Raw genomic sequence first — 20,460 nt, 5'->3', positions numbered from 1 at the left:
GTTATTTCACAACCATCTTTCCTGCCTTCTTTGGCCGGCATAGAGTAATATTTCATTAAGGAAACTGCACTGCCCGTTTAACATGGCGCGCTCTATAGCCCTCGGGCAACACGTTATCACGCACGAACTGTGCGCAGTCATCAAATCAAAAGCGTGTGACGCATAATTGCATCGACTGCGATATGTTCCGCAGTCAACGCAATCGAGTTCATGACAATGACGGAAATAATCCACAGCAAACAAATATATAACATTGGACGCTTTCAAACTTTAAATGTACAAGTTGGTCAGTGTTTCTCTATTTAAAGGAGAGCAGTCCCGTAACAGTTACATAGCGCGTGCTTCCCAGCCTGGTTTATCTCCACTTTTTGCCATACGGGGACGCAATAGGAGGAGCACTGTAAAAGAGGGGAGAAACGCGAGTAGAAGCGGTGGTCAGCTCTGTTAATAACGGCAATGGTTGGCTCTCCTGATGACTTCATCAGGCACTTAATCGCTTCTTGTGAGCTTTGCTGGCACAAGCAAGCTCGATAAACCAAAATAGCTGATCTTAATTGAAGGGATAAAAAATATAACGGTCACCACGGCCGACGTTGATCGCGTCTTTACGTGGGTCGGGAGTGGAGAGAAGTGACGTTAGAGCCAAAGTAGTCACCTCAAAATGCACCTAGCGTTTCTTAGTACCTGAATAAACCAAAATAAACTGTCTGCCGTCACTTTCTTCTTCCTTCGCTCTGTTTACTTTCAGGTTAGTCATCAGGAAAATTGGTTACGGTGAATTTGGGGTAACCATTTAGACACGATAACAAACCGCGCATAGCTGCTACTTTGTCATTTGGCTCTAGCCTATCAGCCGAGTATTGCACTAGCGAGTGCTCTAACACCCTGTCTCTGTAAGCAATGAGGCTGATTTTCAGATGTCAGTGCAGTATTGCGCGAGTGCGGCCGCATATATTTCCTAATCGCTAGGTGAAAACTGCAACTTACAAGCTACATGCTACACTAGCAGCAGGTATTACAGTCTGTACAAGATAGACATTAGGTGAAGTAAGATTAACCGGCCAAGAAGACGCACACAGGAAAAATCGACACAGAAAGAAAGAGGAAAGAAAGATAGACATTAGGGTAAGTTGATTGCAGATTTTTCAAGATCTATTACCTTCCATACGCTAATCTGGACCCCACTGTCTAATTGCTTTGGCATACAACCCTAAAAATGTTTAAATCAAAAGTGCTTCACGAGGCGCACCTGTACGCCAAAAAGCAGCTAATGGGAAGCATATTCAGGAGAAGCCCATGCTTTCTACAAATTTTGGATCCGTTACATAAGTATGACGCATCATTTTTTTTTTTACATCTAAAGCGTGGAGAATATTGCTTTGTATCTCGGAAGAGCATCTACTGAGTTTTGTCCTGTGCAACTGTTGAAAATAGGCATTATCTATGCGGTTCCCAGCATATTTTAGATTTAGTTCATTTTCAGCAGGTAATGCGATTTCTGCAATGGAAGGAACCCCAATTTCTTAAACCTAGCTTTCACATGAACTTTTTCGGCCTAAAAAGTTGGTCTGGATGTAAAACACATCTATTTCAGTTAGCTTTTTTCATATTACCTCTTCTCTCATGAATGACGACTGGGACCCTGCTTCTCAGGCGGAAGTTTGAGAAGAGGTTAAGCAAGGCTAAGGCCGCTCTGTGTAGTTCCCGCACGAAGCGACCAGCAAGCTAAGCCGACCACATGGCTAAGCACTTCGCCTCTCATCATGTCTTCATTAAATCTTATCTGTGGTTTTTCTAGCAATAGCGGCTTTCGTTCGTGCAAGCTTTGTGTAGAGGCGTTATACAGCTTGCTGCTAACATAGAAAACAATTAGCACAACAGGATAAAAGGCCCAGAAGTATCGCCCTAGACAAACTAACGTAGCAAGGAGTGCAGAAGAGGGCAACGCGACTGGCAAACATATAAAGTGCTGCTAAGGCTTTCGTTCGTCGATTTCCTAAAATTGGCAGCCTCTGTGATAACATTCAAACACAGATCGGAGCCTTATTTTTATAAAAAGTTGAAACCAAGCATTGCAGGAAATTTACGTTAGATGAAATAAAGTACTTTCAGCTGCTCTACTTTAAAGCTCTAGTTATGTCAACTTGTACAAACAGATAGTTCACGATAGTTCCCATTTGTATGAAACTGAATCACGGAAAAATTATGAAATTATTGCTTTCATGGTTGTCTATTGCTCGCGCTAATATTAGAGGTCGGGCTGAGAGGTTAGTACATTTGTGTGGGCCAGTCGGTGAGGTATCATGCAAAGATACAGCGCAGAGGAAAAAAGGATGGCAAGGACAATAAGACACAAGGAAAACAGGACTAGCACCGACTGCCAGCTCAGTAGTGCAGTTGGTAGTCTGCGCTAGTACTCTTGCCCCTGTGTCCTGTCGTCCTTGTTTCCTTTTGCGCTGCCCCTCTCCATGATGGCGGGCTGAGAGGTTTGGCAGCTTGGCCGAGCTATGAGCTAAATGTCGCAAGGCTTGCAGTAGCTCCGTTGGGCATGAGTGTAGCGAGGTAACAATTTTGGACGAAAAATGGCGAACCTTCCTTTCCGCTGCCCGATTCCAGCTCTGGCGAATTGTCTTCTTTAAAACAGATTCAAGCATCAGACGCGGTATTACGCCCGACAAAGGAAAAAGAAAAGGTAAACCGTTGTCCATGATAGCACACGTTTTTATATTGGTACAGGTATAGGGTCAGTGCACCAAGATCCAGGCACTACTGCAACGCACACGTTTCCTTGTTCTCTTTTTCATACTGCGTCCCTTGCATCTTCGCCTGATATATCGTATCTGGTATGGGGTAGGCTAATATTTTCTGGCTTCATTTCGTATGCACCTATTTCAGAGGAAACATAAATTACTCTACGTCGAAACTGTTTCTTCAAGAACAGAAACAGAGGGCACGTAAGACTGTTTAAGTTCTGTGAAAGGGAAGGTATGAAAGCCTCATCGCGAGTTTGTATTCGAGCGACTGTCGTAAGCTAGCCTCCAAATTTACTAAAAGCTGTATATTCTAATTTCAACCAGAAATCGAATGACACAACGGAACAACGGAACATGGTACGACGGACGGTGGTCTGACAACTGTTAAATGAAAGTGAAGGAAAGGTTTAGCATGAATAGTACATACGTTACCGGTTAAAATTCCCGCAGGAAGCTAGCAAAACTACTCGACTAAGAGTTGCGTACCACGTGACACGAGAAATCAGGTGAAACCGATCGGAACGCTCCAACAGTCGCATCACATTGCCGATACAAAATTCCACTGCATGACGAATTTGGCTTCTCAGTTTGTGGTCCAAATGTCATCGTTCTTAAGCTAGCCTCCAACGTGGCTATCAGGCGAACGATAAATGGAATACAAAATGACAAACACCACCGTGAACACTGCACAAAGAACTGTTGCGCAACCATTTTGGTACGAAATCACGTTATATATTTGGTTACACTTCCTGCTGGCACTTCCTGCTGACACTTCTGTTCTGCTGACACTTCTGTCCCCACTTCCTGCATTAGACAATCAGGCTTTCGCCTTAAAAAGCATTTGGCTTAAAGTAGGAGAAGGGGCACTTGGAAGGCTTCAGACCGTTATTCTGCACTAGTTACGCACTGACACCGAAAACGGAGTGCTGACCCGTGGTGTCAAAAAGCCGAGTGGCTTTCTCGCCTGCTATTGCCATTAACATGTCTGCGTCTCCTGCGCGCGTATGTTTGTACCAAAACGAAATTAGGCGCATTCGCAACGCCAAGTAGTGCACTTATCGCCGTGCACGATTTCTCGCCAACGTTCACTGAAATCACTATGACCGTCTGCAACTGTCGCCGAGAAATACGTCTGATAGTTATAGCCGTATCGCCCACACTGCAGGCTCCGTCACTCTTTCTTCTTGTCCCCACCGCACTTTCTGCCTCTTGCATTCCTCTTTTCCTCCTAGCGGGAACTCTCTCCTTCTGTTGAGTGCAGCTCATTGTCTTTCCTGCTCCTGCTTCTCCTCAAACTCTCCGCTTTGAAGGGCCGTTAACTGTACCACATCCCTATTGAATAAGGCTTGGCAGCTACAGCGCTCCTTCAAGTCTGTCCTACAATTGATCGGCTACAGCAAGGGACTATTTAGGCACCGCATGTCGGATTTGTTAATAATCAGATGAGAAATCCCAAATTATATTTTCCGGCGATTCTTCGGACAAATGAGTGCGCGCTTTCAACCTATTATCACTTGCAAAAGCCTCTTTCACACAAAGGTGTAATAAAGCACCTCGATGTACGGCTACCTAACGACAAGACCCTCAACATGGCCGGGCTGGTCCCTCATACGCAAGCTCGAGTGACATTGGGGCCAGGCTCAAGTGGCTCCACCAGGACTCAGTAGTTTAAGCCTAGCGCGAGCAGTGAATCTACAAAATGGGGACGCAAGGGATCACTGTCATTGGGACGGTCTAAGGGACGGAGGTCTAGGTGAAGGATAGTAAGCTCGAAACTGAGACTGTATGCAGGGCCTCGAGTACGCCTTTCATGGAGCATTGTGCAAAGTTTTAGTATTGATGAAAATAAGAAATACTAGGAAGTACGAGGTCTAACGTAAGGCAGCTTCAGGCCGATCGTTTGGGCGGCGGCAATGGGTGTACGTTTTCTGCAGTCACTGAACCGGGCGCTTCAAGGGTAGTTGAGTACTAAATTACTGACAATTAAAAGTGACATACTTTTTAGATATTCGACAGAAAATTCAAAGAAGAAGTTGAGTCTTCACAAGGCTGTGTTGACTAGCGCATCCATAGGGTACTTCCGCCCCTGTTAGAAGTGGTAGAGTACGGTGATTTGGACTTATATGGTCTCTGAGAATGCAATACTAAACTTTTGTGCCCAAACCGCACAGGGTGCGAATACGCATCTTCGTACGGCAGAAAAACCAAATTTAAGGACCTTTAAAAAAAAAAAGCACACAAATTGCAGAGACTCAAAAACTGTTATCAAAATGCCCTTATGTCGTAGTTTCGAAACTTGTAACTGGCTTTCTGTAACAGTAAATTGTAGGCATATTTCTTAGTCCCCGGCGCTGCCGTACGAAACTTACTATTGAGCTTTTTTTCTTATAACGAGGATTTCTCACTGCTGAATCACTTCTTCAAGCCCGTCCTACAATTGGTCGGCTAACGCCAAGTAACTACATTAGGCACCGCATGTCTGAATTGTCAACAATCAGAAGAGAAATCCCGTAGAGAAAAAAGCGACGACTGCATAGAATGCAAAAACGAACTATCTGTGCTTCAAAGCCAACTCACGTACGTAGCGAACATTTTACTTTTTTTACAGCGCTACAATCAATCACCATTATGTTGGACCCAGTTAAATGATCAGACACTAGCCTACTAATCGCGATAATTGGACAGATTTAACGGTGCACGGTTCTCTAGTTTCTACAAAGGCCCATACGGTTAATCATCACTTTTTAGGCCGGTTAGCAACAGCAAAGCTTTCGTAGTAGATTAACACAACGCTACAACTCGAAACAAATATATATTCTGCCTGTCATCTCTTTCTTGGTTAAATTTTGTTTGTGCATGAGTACATGCCTTAACTTCAGAAAAGCAGTAGTTGTTGCCTAGGTGCTGGCGCCACGCCATCTGGTGACATGTACGCGAATGATCGGTGACGAAGAAGCCAACCAACGATGGTCAGCGGGAAGGTAAAATAACCTACGAACAGAAAATGCAGGTGTATAAAAACAACAAGAAAGTTCGAAGTATTTAGGTAGCGAGAGTGAAATCATAAATAGACTGCACTACGAAAAGCATTCGATGGAAGAGGGTACGGGGCGGAGTGTGTGTGTGGGGGAGGGGGGGGGGGGGGGTAACAGTTTTAAGAGCGGAGCTCTTTACACCGGCTGCTCAGTGCCAAAAACAAAATAGTGAGGGGTTTCGTGAAGAAAAGATACCGCAGTTGCAGCCAACAATCCAGAGTAAAGATTCATTACTGCGCAATTATATCATAGCACTAATTATACAAAGATGAATTGGCATTCAGTTTCGAATCATTCGTTGGTTCGTTTCGCGCTATTCTGGCTGCTGTCGTATTGAGGGTAGGATGTTTGAAAGCGCACTCTAACAGCAGAAAAAAAAACATTTTGACGGGTACAGAACTTGAATTGAAGTGCCCTAAAAGTGGCAACCTATTTACATCCCCCAGCACTGGGGCCTGATAGTGTGAAATCAGCCTCATGTGTGGAGATTGATCTGAAGGTGCTTCCAGACAACCCAGCATTGTTCTAGACTCCGTTAATTCCCCGTGATTTGATAATCGCTTCTGGTGGAATAAAATGCTTTGGGCGCCTTTTTTTTGTGTGTACAAATGCCAAACATGTGACATATACAGCGTTCCGTGGCCGAGCTGCAGCCTCGTTTTCAAATTGTTTATTTATTGTAACTTATCTGTCTCGATAATATCAAAAAGCATTTACCTTACCAGAAAATAAGATATTCAACTATTCTTAACTTCCTACTTCAATATTTTAAGAAACGTTTAGAAGTGTGCTACACTGATAGAACTCCAGAGCAATTCTGTTACGACTATAATGTATAAGCGATGATAACTAGCTTTGAACAAATGGTTTATATTTAACGTTTATCTTGCAATCGGCCGTGCGATTATGTGGTTCATTATGCTCGTGGCTATTCTGTCGCGACGCAGTCAGCGAAAGTTTCCTGCTCTTTGTTTTGGTTGTAAAGGAAGACAGGACAAAATCCAGTAATGTGATTGAAGTTCGCGCAGCCATTCGCTCAGTCACCTTGCCTTCCCTGCTGACACTAGACGACGGGTGCACGGCTATGCGCGTAGAGGTTTCCAGTAGCTAATTTCTTTTCCAGCAACAGAAGTGTACTAGTCCAACATGTATTAAGCACCTGGGGCCGGACTTACAAAGCTGCCCCTCGCGATGGGAAACACTGGCGCGCATATCGCTTCTGCCCACTTTCCTGACCGCCAGTTCTAGCAGCCGAGAATAGGTGCCACCATACATGAGCGCAGGTAACGTCGCTATAATTATTATCCTCCATATTTTCCTTGAGAGTCGCAATAAGTAATTCTGTAGGTTTCACGGCACTAGAAACGAAACCTAGCTGTATTTTTGTTTTCATTGCATTCTTGCGGTATTATGAAGGCGAAAGTTTTCAATCTTTTATTTTTTCAGGAAAAGAGGGTTTCCAGACTATTATTTCGTAATAAAAGTTGCATAATCAGGCAACTTAGTCTGCAAAATCTGAATATAACGTGACCAATATGTAACATATTTGCAGTGCATACAAAAGGGGCATGTATTGTGGCATCATACGGACAAACAAGCTGGACATTGTTTCAGTGAGGGCTAATATGGCGAGCAGCATTCAGGCATGTTGAGAAAAGCACGCGAGGAACTGGTAAAGTGGTGCGGAAAGAGTAGTCGTGGTGATGGGACAGTGCAAGAGCACCAGGCTTGTCCAGACGGGCGTTATTCCCGAGAAAAGATGACTAGCAGGTGCCCACGGACGGAAACACGACGGTACAAATATGGAGGCAAGCTCGCAAATATAATCTCAACTCTTCCTTGCCCCAAGTGCCTGTTGGGTGCACAGCAGCGCATATGACGCCGGTTGCAATTTCGCTATTCACAACTTGGTCCAATAGTGGAAGCAATACGCGTCCGTGCAAGACTCTTCTTTACTAACCGGTGTAGCTCACATACCTCTCCGAGCAGAAAGCACTGAAATGGGAAGCCATTTTGGCTCGAAAGTCGAACGAACTATTGAATACGTCTGAGTTGATGGCAATCAAATCTAGAAACATACACTGCAGGCATTTAATACACAGTAAAGTTCTGATTTTGGAACGCCAAGGAGAGAAAAAAAAGAGAGCGGCTTACGACAAAAGAGCGTGTCACAGTGTGCCACAATAGCACAGTTTCAATCTGCCTTTTACAGACGGTACAGAAGCAACCGACTTGCAAAACGAGCGAAGGAAAGGAAACGTCTCCGCAGACTCTCATTAAGTTTCATAATGAGGTCCGTGAACATACGACTGCAACTGGTTAAAGGCGATTTCAAATTTACGCGGCCAATTTTGAAAAGACCCATTCTTCCACCCTTTCTTATTGCGCGCGATCCTTACCTCCTTGCGCATCGAAGGACGATTAGGGAGTAGAAAAAGGGAGAAATGGAGAAGAGATATTTGTAATGTGGACCATTACGCATAACGATGACAACGACAGGTGATTAAGTGAAAACAATGAAGGCCAGCTCCACCTGTGCGCTGCAAACATTGTTGCAGAAAGTGCTTTCTTCAGGTACCATGTACGCGGCGTCAGCAGGTGCAGGAAATGGGATTGTGTTCCGGCTGCACGCTGCTAAGCTGTGGAGCCCTCAGAGCCTGACCCCTCCTCCTCCTCCTCCTCTTGACACTTTAATCTCACGACGATCCGGTCTTCAAGCAGCGCCATCTCTGAAGAAGCAAAAATGTATCTCCTTGCTTCCTCGTTTAAAGTAGCAACGCGAGATGATATTCCCAGTGGAAAGTCTCTGTGCAAAGTACTACCGCAGGGGCGTGTATGCGGATGCAGGGAAGATTTTACACGTGCTTCGGCTACTTTCGGTCCGTGCCGGCGACTAAAGATCGCCAAAGAGAGAGGGACGCCCGATTGTGTAGCCTGAGGCACAAAAACACAGGCTCGAGCTCTGCACTTCGTGGCCAGAGAGGTTGCTGCTAGCTTCTGCCCTAATGTTTCCTCATCGAACGTGTTTCGCGCCCTCAAAACAAGCCTGTTGCGTTCTGTGCTTCTTTGGCGATTCTATTCCTTAATTAGTTTCTCTCCCGTCTTGTCTCGACTCATTCGAGAAGCGTGCATCCGCGATCACTCCAAGACGTTTCTTTCTTGCAAGCCGGAACTAGGTCGCTCGAATGATGCACTGCGTGACGCAGTATCGGGGCCCTAATGTACTACCCATCTTGGTGAGTGTGTAGTTCACAATTAGGGCATTAGTCAGCTGAATTGAACTTCTTGCAGACGTCTATCATTTACAGCTCTCGTTTGAAGTGACATGTACGGTGTCCGTAAAGTAGTTGAAGCTAACGCGTTTTGAAACTTCCACCAAGGCTTGACTGCATCAACCGCAAAAAGTATAAGCAGCAGCGATTCTTTACAACAGTTCAGGCTGTTCCAAATGTCTCTGTGCAGAATAATGCGCTCTTTATCGTTTATTTCCTAGGCTAGCATAAAGTTTTAATAGAAATGTCAGAGACCAAATTCAGAGACATTCGTTGAGAGGTTCGGCCATGATATTAGTGCTCCGAGCATAGATCTCGTTCCAAGCTTCCACGCAACACTTGCTCATCGAATGCTTTGTTGCTGCCTCTTTCCGCATAAAAACGACATTGGATGTCTGCCACATAAGCACCAACGATCACCAAATCAGAATGAGATTTCATTATAGCACAGCCTATAAATAACTGCGCTAGGAACTGCACTTTTGAATGCTAGCAGTGCCTGTCGCTGCCTGGTTTGAACAAAAGAGTGCGTCCCTTGCGCTGTTCAGATAGCAGTGCAGTGTGATTAAGTTAGATACCGTAGCCTCCAGGAAAAAAACACTGCAAAGTCTCCGCAAACTCATGGCCGACTGCGGCTATCGAACTGGAGAAAGGCTGAAGCAGAACATACAATATCTACGTTTAAAGTGCTACCTTATTCGTAACGGGCTCATAAACTCTAAGAGTATACTTAAGAAGCGCACAAAGAATCAAAACGAAGAAGGGAAACAAAACTTCGTAACTTAGTTTACGCAAGTAGCTTCAAACACTATTTAACAGAGGCCCGATACTGCATTATTTAAGGCACGTTCCAATCATACTTTCCGAGCGAAATTGTGCAAAAGACCGCTAAAAAAAATTATTCGACAAGCAAATCACAAAGTAGCACCGCATAACATCTGCCAGGCTCACTACACCTCGAAATGTCGCATGGCCCTCCATATTGCACGGCCGTTGGTAAAACGTCTCGAAGGACTAGTGCAGTAACTGTGCTCGTTTTCTTCGGACCAGCAGGTATGACATCTGAGAGTCCCTGCGTATAATTAGATCACCGCGGCCGCGGCGCAAGAACTTTCTTACCCTCACGTCAGTGTCAGCACTAGGTTAGACGAGTGGCCTTGGCTAGATAGGAGGTCAGCAGCCCACAAGACCATCGACTCATCAAGAAGAAATTCCGTACAATGAATTAAAATTATTTCCGCAAATGAGGCGAAAGTAACTGGGTTGCTTATCTAACACTTGTGAAACGCCCAGCAGGCGCATAGAATCATATGCGTTCCTACGCTTACCCATCTCAAATAATTCTGACCTTGTGCGGTGCCCTCAGTTGTCAGCTTCCAGTCATTATGCACAATAATTCGGCGCCAGCACCATTGCTAGAATCGTGGAGGTGACGGAAAAGTTAACGTCATATAGTTATTGAAAATACGCTGATTACAGTGTCGTGCGTCTTGAGACGGTGCGATGGAATAAATAGAAGAGGATCTAACGAGCGAGTTACAGCCTACGACGTATCGGTAATTTCAGGCTCAGCGGGTCGCCACAGGCACTAGCGCAGATGTTTTTGAAGCGAAGCTGAAAGCTACAATAATAACGATGGTGATTTTATTTTATTTATTCCAATTACGCATCTCCGTCGTTATGTTCTGAAAAGAGTGAGAAATGTAAAAAGACAGCCTAATATTAAAGCTCATAGTTTCCACTTTGGGCGTGGGCTATCTCAACGCTGCTCATATTTTAGAAACGACAGTGTTCATTGCTTCTTTTCTGGTGTCGCTCAACAAAAATCACTATATTGTGATAGTGAAGATATCTGATACATATGCAATAGGAGGATATTTAGGTAGGGGGAGGATCACAGACGGACTTCTCCCGCAACAGTGCAAACGCTTAACATGTCTTAATCACTGCCATATTTTGGTCCATTGCGGAAACCAAGCCGTGTGTGTTATGATCCATGGCCAGCCAACGGATCCACGCAAACAAGCATCCCTTCAGTTCACTGCTGGCCTTAGGTTAGTAAGGCGACGAGGAACACTAGCAAGATTTCGACATTTTCGCTTTCAACGATGTGCAATTAGCAACTTGAAAAATGTTTCACAATTTCTAGGTCCTAGGCTTTTTCGGGGATACCCAAATTTTGTGAAACCCCTTGTTCGCACAGTTGGCGTGAGTGCTCCTTTGAACGAATTCCGCTGCAGTTGTTAGGAACAGACCGCTGCTGGCGCGAGATTGCGTGCGCAGGCGGGGTATTATTGCACGATACAGATCCAGCGTAATTATGGTAACGTTCGAGGAAACAAAGAAGAAACAATAAGCCTTTACAGACCGAATAAGCCATTCCAAGATAAATTAGACCGATGAGCTGAAGATTTGTGACTCAACGTTATACTGGAAGACACAGCCTGCCCACCTCGACGAGAACCATTCTGACCTACAACGCCGTGGTAGTGTGTCTATGAAGCGTGCAACCAATATATCGTACCTTCCTTCTAGTGCAATCTGGCGGCCAACGAGCGACGTCTGTGCCTATGGAGTTGTGTAGTCTTTCTGAAGTGCTCTCAGCGCTAGGACAATGTCAGTGCAGGATTCCATGCCATCGTGTTGCCTTGGCACTACTCAGCTTCATTTCGGCGGCGGACTTCGCGTGTTACGACACGCATGCGCAGATGCGCCCAAGAACACTGAGCTATTTTTTTCCTCTCTCTCAAAACAAAGGAACAGATGCTATGGAACTACCAATGAATCTGCCACATAAGGATTTTAAAGGTGGCATGGCGGTTCCATTTCAATCAAGCTTTACAAAAATAGCCAGTTCAAAACAGCTTAAGGTAGATGGCAAGAAAGCTTAGATGAAACAAATTGTTAAACAAGACACTTGTACAATGTGTATGGCTCCCGCCGTTCGTCCAGATTCCAACTTGCAGCATGCGGGGTCAGTCAACAGCACGCGCTTTGCCCAAGATACTAAAGTTAGGCGTAACACTGAGCCCTGGCAAAATCACTCCGTACTCTTCGTAAATTCATGGCGGAGCCAGTGATAAAGACACATGCCAGCAGCGAATAGGCACCACGCATAATGCCACACGATCGGCATACGCAGAACCATTGCTCTGCCTGCTTCGGCGGGGGGCTAAAGAAATATATGTGTATTCATATCTGGAAAACTATATACACGACGTGGGCTCATTGATACCACAAATAACAAACATACTGACCAAAAGGAGGGCGACTAGGTGTGGCACAAGCTTTTAAAATAAGGTGTCGGACTTCAAAGAATAATGCCTGAAATAAGACCTTCTGAAAGCGGCAACCAGTATCAATGTAGGCGTTTCTTTCTTCTAGCTGGACCCCAGCTTGTTCATAACCGAAATAAAAAATATGCGAATCACAACATAAACGCAACATTTCTCTGAAGAAGATCCCCGCGCTATGAGAATTGATGGTACATCAGAATAACCTTGTTTGCAAAACATCCTGCCCGCTGTTGAGTGCTAGCTCGGGGTCATATTTAAATTCGCACGGGACATTATTTTTAAAGTTCGGTAAACTGGTAAAATGCTTCAAATCAGGCATTTTGTCAAAGTGTGGTATTGCATTTTCATGATCCTGGCACTTCAAGAGCATCATTAACCACACTCCAGGAGGCACAGTGTCGAGTGAGGGGAGATGCTGAGCACACCGCTGGAGCTCATGGGTACATAGTGAAAGCACAATTAAAACCTGAGCACCGGCATGGTAAGTAATAAGAGAGTTGCACGAAAAACTGGAAAAAATGAAGCGCTGCCGATTCTTTTCGTTGTTCATCCTTTTGGTCTTTACCTATTCACATCAGGCGCTCGTGACATTAGGGCTTGCATTAGAAAGCGTCTTACCAGACCCACTCTGAAATTCAGGCTGCGATTGACCTACAGCGAAAGAATCACCAGAGAAAAGAACGCGTACATTATACGGCCTCAATGTATACCAATGTCTCCGTTAAACGAATTCAACTCAGCGATAAACGACAACCTAATTTTTAAGCCTGTTTTATAAATGGCGGAAATATTTCGGTTTCAGACATACTGAATAGGCACTGAACATAATACAGAGGAACGGAAAACAGCAGTTAGAAAAACAAATAGGTCGTCCTTATCACAAACACACATCTCTATAATTGAATATCTGTGCATTAGCTTTCGGCATTGACAAGCACCATCATCACAAACCATTCAGGCTATCGGAATGTTTGGCTGTGTGTAGTTCCGTGTAGCGCACCAACAAGGCTGCAACTACAGTGAGCATTGCTTCTGTGTTCTTGCGCGATTCGACGGTCCAGTCTTGACCACCATGATAAGAGCATCATTACGCGCGCAAGTAGCGCGTAAACATTCAGGACAATGAGGTGCAAAACAAAAAGTGCTGCTTGCACTAATGAATTACCGAGGACACACCTCGCTATATTCTAAATGTAAACTTTGAGAAATAGTATCCATAAATTTTACATAACAGCTGATTTCATCTAAACAGAACTCTTGAACGCTGATCATACTTTTTAGGAATCTATTGCAAGCTCTTTGTTTCCTATAGTGCACCTGAAAGTTGCGACATCTTCGCAGAAAATCAGGCTAGTTCCACGGAACAATCAGAATTGGCAAAGAAAGACATTGGGAATCACAATGCAATCTGCCCCGGACACGTCAGACTGGCGTCGCGGTCGAACAAGTGAAGGTGCTCATCTTAAATATCGCGTTGTCACGGGCCTCCCGTAAATCGCGTCTCAGGCAACAACGTGCGCTAGGATGCGTGCAGGGCTCGGTCGCCGGGTGGCGCGAGCGCCGACTTCCGATGGCGAAGATGGCCGCCGGGAGGCGACGTCCCGCGTCCCGGCCCGCAGATCAGGCGGAGGACACGTTGTGTAGCGTGGGCCTGAGGAGGGCGGCCGTCTCAGTCACAGACACGGTGACCACGCTCACGTCTTCCTCCTCGGCTCCGCTCGGCTCGTCGTCGCTGGCCGCCGCGCTCTCCGATGTGCTAGCCACCGACGAAGAGGCCGCCGCAGGTGGAGGCCGGGACTCCATCGCAGACCTCTGCTGATTGCGGCGCCGTAGCCGCGCGCCCAGGTCGGAGTTGCCGCGTTGCATGACGGTGGGCCGCTCGAACGTCTTCGTTACGGGCGTGTTCGGCTCGCTGCACTGCTTATCGACGAGCGCGGGCCGCGCCACCGCCTGCACACTCGCCGGCTGGGCAGGTTGAGTTGGCGGTGGCGGAGGCGGCGGCGAGGGCGCCATCGACGGCGCTGCCGACGGTGGCGGCGGTGGCGGCGGCTGGTGACGCAGGCTGAGCCCCGGTGGAGGCACCGCGGGCACCGCGAACAGTCGGGCCCGGTCCTCCACGTACATCTCCATCAGCTGGTCCAGCTTTGACTCGATGTCCTCCACCTGCAGGCCCATAATAGGGATCAGTGCTTGTGACTCGAGACTCCATGATGGGTGCTGGGACGAACGCGCTGATCTTTCTACGCGCATGCCTTTCCCGAAAGTAGACGCCCTGAACATGCTAGTGCTCGAATGGGTATTATGTATGTAAACAAGAGACAAGAAAGAAAACAGGACGAAGCTTTCCTGCATATTGCAAATTAGATTCTGCAAAAAGGTTAGTCTACCGGAGCACTACATAGAAGTGGGTAGATGGAAGTGGGATGGACAAGTGGCCGACGTTTGTCGCCGGTGCCATCGTTGCACACCTTGGTTCCGCGAAACAAGGCTTTTGGTTTGGACTGGTTTGGTTTGGTTTGTGGGGTTTAGCGTTCCAAAGCGACTCAGGCTATAAGGGTTACTTTAGTAGAGGGTTTCGAAAATTATCCCACCTGGGCTTCTACAACGGCCACTGAGGCCGCATAACATATGGACGTCTTACTTTTCGCCTCCTTCCAAAGCGGCCCCCGCTGCCGGGATTCGATCCCACATTCTTGGACACAACAGTCGAGCGCCCTATCCACGGTATCACCGCAGCGGGTTAGAAGACTTTTGAAAAGAGTTCGCTTCTTAGCCTAGCAGAGAACTGTATAAAGCTTACTACACAAAGACAGAATTTGGCTCATGCATCAACAAAGCCTCGGTCTCTTGAATCGACGCAATGTTCTCTTAATTCGATAGACATCTGATCCACACACGCCAACATGCCAATGTTATGTTCATGCTTCATCCTGTCTGTTTTCTTCCTTGCGCGCGGTTGCAGTATATATTCAAATACTAACCGTCAACTAGCCTGCCTTCCCCTGTTACATCCGAAAGTGCTAGCTGATCCCCACACGACTTTCTGGCCCAAAAAAGCAGCACTTCCACCATGTGTGGGCCCCATTTTCTCACCCGGAAGGTCCTGCTTAAACAGAGTTTAATCTCGTCGATTCCATGCATCAGTCACGGAGTTGCCATGAGGTTAACATAATCTATGTATCCACTCAGTCAGAAGTAAACACTGTACAGTGAAGTTTGTGCATTGAAAATGAAGCAGGCCAGTTATAGCCCCATTTACACCCTTAAAGAAATGACCGATGGAGGAATGTCGTTTTCTTTTAATTTAAAGACCTGATGCTTACGGTGGCTTTAAGGCTGCAGAGCACGGCAGAGGGCCAACCCAGTAGGTTAACCAATTCTAGCAAATACGGTGCGCATACACTGTTATGTTACGGCATTCTTTATTCCGAAAAACCCTGCATTTTTGTTTCTAGAGAATGCTAAGCATAAGTCGAGCGAACACAAACCACTCTTAGGGTTAAACTACATGGAACACATACGCTCCAAAACATAACTTTAAAAAGTCGCGGTGTTTCAGGCTGCAGAGAACCCTCCGCGACAAGTGAATAACAAGTCTTCGGTTCTCCCCAGCAGCAAATAACGGTTTCTTTTCCTACTTGCTCATTACACTTATTTCATCAAGTTAAAGATTGTTCTTACAAATTTCCCGCTTTCATTATCCTCATGCTTAAAAGAAACATTAGTTTATGCTTCCAACACTGCGGGGACTTCTAGTCGCCGGTACATAACTTTACAGTCTTATTAAGTGGCAGCACTTCGCTTAACCACGGTGTACACTTGACCTTTGCAGCTTTGCTGCTGCGGCGCATGGTACCCATCGAGTAAGAGCAGGTCACGCGAGCAATGACAGGTGCGGCTTATTCTTCAGGGCCCTCTTGTAATATGGCACCTTGCTACTCAAAAAGATCTAAACTGCGAGTGATAGCATCATTCGGCTTTTGGTGTTTAGTTTATCGTCTCAAAGGGTCTAATGCTAAAGAGGATTGCAGTACAGGAGGGCTCCGATAATCTCGACTACCCGGGGTACATGCACTGACATCGAACCGCACATGGACGCCCTACTTTTCACCTCCATCGAAAAGCGGATGCATCGGTCGGGATTTGTTCACACTTCCTTGCGTTCAGCAGTCGAGTGCCGTAACGACCCAGTCAGCGGCGAGGCGATGAGCAAAATATAGAAACCACTCAAGCGTATGACGGAACAGTGTTAACAGCGCCCGTCTGCCGGCTTCCCTTGTGGAACTTAGATCGCGTATACATAACTGCCATCTGATAATCGCTAGTCTGGTTTGTGCCTCTGTTATCCCACGCTTGCCACCCAGCTCGCTAATGAACTAAATGTGTTAATTACCGTTTTAGTTCTCATTCTAGGGAGCATGTTTTATTTGCGGAATTAAAGCTCGTCCTCCTAATAGTATAGAGAAGAAATAAATTACTTAAACACGGCAGCGCACGTTACAAGACCTACCGATGTCAGTCTGATTGGCGGCTTCACATTGCAACACTGCGAAAATTGAGTTCGGCGCAGATCACACGGCCAATTCTGAAAAACTTTTATTAGGGAGTAACGTCACATTTTGTTACACCATCTCACTCAATTCGCATAAAAAATCGCATACATGCCCCATATAATTGCATAAGATCTCATAATTTCTTGTTCATTACCATAAATTATGGGATAAACACCATATGAGAGTCTATGCGATTTGATGAGATTGTGTGAGGTTATTGCCCCGTAGAACTTTTAGTTTTGTCAGTAGGCCGACTTGCTAGCAAAATGAATGCTCGCATTGGGTACCGAGCGAAACTTACAGTGAAAAGTATCGCGCCCGTCTAGCTCACTGGTAATGCTAGCGGAGTGAGGAAAGCTCTCAGAGGAGATATCTACATCCCACGCGTTACGGTGTGAAACCGCCTATAAGGTTGGCACTTCTGGGCCTTGTAACCAGCACTAGAATGTTTTAAGACAATATTTTTTTCTCACCTATGCTATTTGGAAGAGACTTTCAATTATGCAAATACAACGTACACCCTAAAATGAAAATAAAAAAAATAATAACATAATTACTCAATTAGCGAAACAATTGAAGCAGCCTTCCCCTTATCTGATGTCCACCGCAGCCCTAAATAAAGCCGCAGGACTAAAATGAATTCAAAGCCAGTTATCTGTGTCTTAAAATTTTGGACCTTCTAAAAAAAGCACCTGGCATGTAAAGCTGCACTTCGACCAAACCGTATAAACCTGCCTGCGTGGTCTAGGTGCGTGGATGGGATCCAAGAGCTCTGGAGAAATGCATTCCAATCTCCCTTCCCTACACAAGGGGGAATTCGAATTCGGTAGCGCCTGACACAATGACCTTGTCATGAATTGCCGTGACGCCGCACAACCCAACGCCTATTTCACGTCCCTATCAATTGCCAACTAGCACTTGGGGAAGGCACAGCTGTGGTTGTTCGCCCGCTGCGCCAACGCTGCATTTTAAAATAAGGCTATCGTGCTAAAACAGGTACTTTCACAGTCTCGTTAGAAATGCTGCGGCTGCTTTCAACCTCGGTGATCGACACTTAAGGAGTTGGGAATAAATATTTGAGGTGCGGACGGGTGGCACCGTCTTCTTTAAGCTTCTCTCGTCGTCGTTGCCTTACATCTCTTCACCAGTCGGAGATCACTTCATCAATATTCCATCTAAGGAATAAAAAAAAAATTAAAGGGTCTCTTGGAGGTCTCCTAACAGGAGAATGATGAAAGCCTACCCTTCCTATCCTATAATTCGCCTCCCATCGTTATCCTCTTGTCGGCATTCGTTGCAGTGCTACATATAATTATAATTGGTTTACACGAAAGGAAAGGCGCAGTATCACACTTTCTCCGGCAAGTGTCAGTTTGGACGGTATTCCATCGCTCCTGTTGCGTGGCGTTCCTTGGCGCAAGTTGTTGTAGTGGTTATTTTATTTATATACAAAAGAAAGGAAGAGATGTTTGGCAGCCCCGGAATCTGCTATCTGATATTTGAAGCATCTGAACTGGGGCGGCGGAAATAAAGGGATAGCAAGTTCAAGTGTGGCATTGCAGATGGCAGGGACGCATCGCGCCTCGGCCAATCAGAACGCCGCGAAAGCGGGACATACTTAGTCGACGACAGCATGAGCCTAAAAGACTTTCGCTTAATTAATTGGGGAACATTGAAGCCCGCCTTTAGGGGCACGACGTGACTGATTTATCAGTGCCTCTATGGATCCCTTTTTTTTGGACATTTTTGCAACTCGCGTGATCGCTAATCTGTTATCCGTGACTTTGTAATATCTCACATAATCTTTAGCATAGAGGCGTAAGCTGCCATTATACATACCAGGCCATCCTAAATAAAAATAAAACCACACTTAACCAAAGCATACGCACGTCTCTGCGTGAACACAGCGGAAGCGCGTTTGACTTCTGGAGGATTGAATTCTCCTCGCACTCACATCTTAAAGCAAAAAGTTGAGTTGAAAACCTGCTGAATCGATTATGTAATGCAGCCGCGTGCCTCCGCGCAACCCTTCAAGCAATCAATGCCCGTCCATACCACCTGCCAACTGCCACCTGCCAAAGCCTTGGCCGTAAATTTTCGCTCATAACGCGAACGCTAACTAGGCTGGCGCCGTATTTCTGGTGAACAGTGTTTTTTTTTTTTTTTGCGATTTAGTGTTAAAGTTGTGCTCCGACAAAGACATGCACTATAGCAAAAAAAAAAAAAAAGGAAAAAAGACCGCACAGTTCGCAACGCACGTGATCATTGCGTTAACCCATAAACTTCAGGCAACAACATCGCTCAAGTTGTTGAACAACAGTGCGAAGTGCCTGCGTCTATGCAGTATGTGCACTTTGGAGCCTTGCAAAAGACATAAACGAGCACAGGCGCGAGCAGACCATGATCGCTGTAGAAAGGAGAGAAGCTGCTCCGATATGATCTCGTAGCATTTTGAACGCTTGGGCAGACAGCAGTTCGTGTAACCTTAGCTTAGGCGTATAACCAGTAAGCTACCAACAACGTGCAGACACCCAAAGTAATACTTACCGCCCTTTCGACTTTGACAATCCTAGATGCGAGACTAATCTTCGATTCGTAAACATCCTTCGCTTTGGAGCCAACTTTTCCGAGTATTTGGTCCAGTCTGTAGGTAAAGAAGGAAAATAAACCCACGGTACTCTTGCCAAGTCTCACAAAGCTAAAGCACACGGGAGTGGGCGCCAAGCACGATAAACTGTTTTGATAACTGCTTGGCGAGTAAATACCAGGAGCAATAAATAACGAGGAGTTCGCGCAATCACACTTTATTTCTCTCGTATTCTTTGTCATCTCAGTTAGCTCACAGAAGAAGCTATTGCACTCAACCGCGCCGACGCTCACCTTTCCACCTACCGCATTACCTATTGCACCACCATGGTCTCTTGGCCTCTTCTGACGACAATAGCTAACTCCACACAAAAGAAGAGACCTGCTGGTCCTGTCATGGCATTTAAACCTCTCTTCGCGGCTCTCCCTTCTCCATTCCCCGTTCCCACCGCACCATGTCTCGGCAGAAGTGGCGCTCCGTTCCGGAACTTTCATGCAGAAACACCATTCTTCAAAGATCGGTTGTGTTGTTTTTATCGCAACATTAAAATTATTTCACTTTCGCGAATCAAAAAAACCTGTTATTTGAGCAAAAGTTGTGATTTGCGCAGCTAGTATGCATAATCTTAGTGCAGCTGCCGGTGGTGAATGCGGCGCATTCCTGAAATATATCTAATTTCGGCGACATCAGTGCATCCATTCCTGCTAACTTTTTTCTTCTAGCACTTCATATTTACTCCTCAAGTGTTACAGCTTAGTCGCCTTAAGTCGCTAGCAAAATAAATTCTCGGTATGTGATATCTCGTAAAAGCATAGTCCGTATAGCACGGTGCTCGATATTGTAACTTGTTCGAACTATATGGAGAGTGTTTGTACGATTCATTACATGGGAGAAATTCATTATTAGCATCTTTGGAAAGCAGCACTGCAGTTAAGGAAGAAAGCTGTATGGCTTACACAGGATC

The 20,460-nt window shown here is 45.7% G+C and overlaps 1 protein-coding gene across 1 annotated transcript in view; it reads right to left on the bottom strand.

The window, feature by feature from the left end:
* Nucleotides 1-11,881: 11,881 nt before the first annotated feature.
* Nucleotides 11,882-20,460, bottom strand: part of LOC146208900 (potassium voltage-gated channel subfamily KQT member 5-like) — a 100,368-nt gene continuing 91,789 nt past the window's right edge. Inside the window, exons 11-12 of the mRNA XM_084596384.1 lie at nucleotides 19,457-19,553; nucleotides 11,882-14,519 (exon numbers count right to left, since the gene is read on the bottom strand). Of these exons, the coding sequence (XP_084452510.1) occupies nucleotides 13,977-14,519; nucleotides 19,457-19,553 (640 nt within the window). The 3' untranslated portion in view covers nucleotides 11,882-13,976. The remainder of the gene's footprint in view (nucleotides 14,520-19,456; nucleotides 19,554-20,460) is intronic.

Source organism: Amblyomma maculatum, chromosome 1, assembly GCF_055883805.1.
Source record: "Amblyomma maculatum isolate TAMU_Amacu chromosome 1, ASM5588380v1, whole genome shotgun sequence".
NCBI lineage: Eukaryota > Metazoa > Arthropoda > Arachnida > Ixodida > Ixodidae > Amblyomma > Amblyomma maculatum.
Note: the sequence above shows the minus strand (reverse complement) of the source record. Positions and strands in the feature narration are given on the sequence as shown.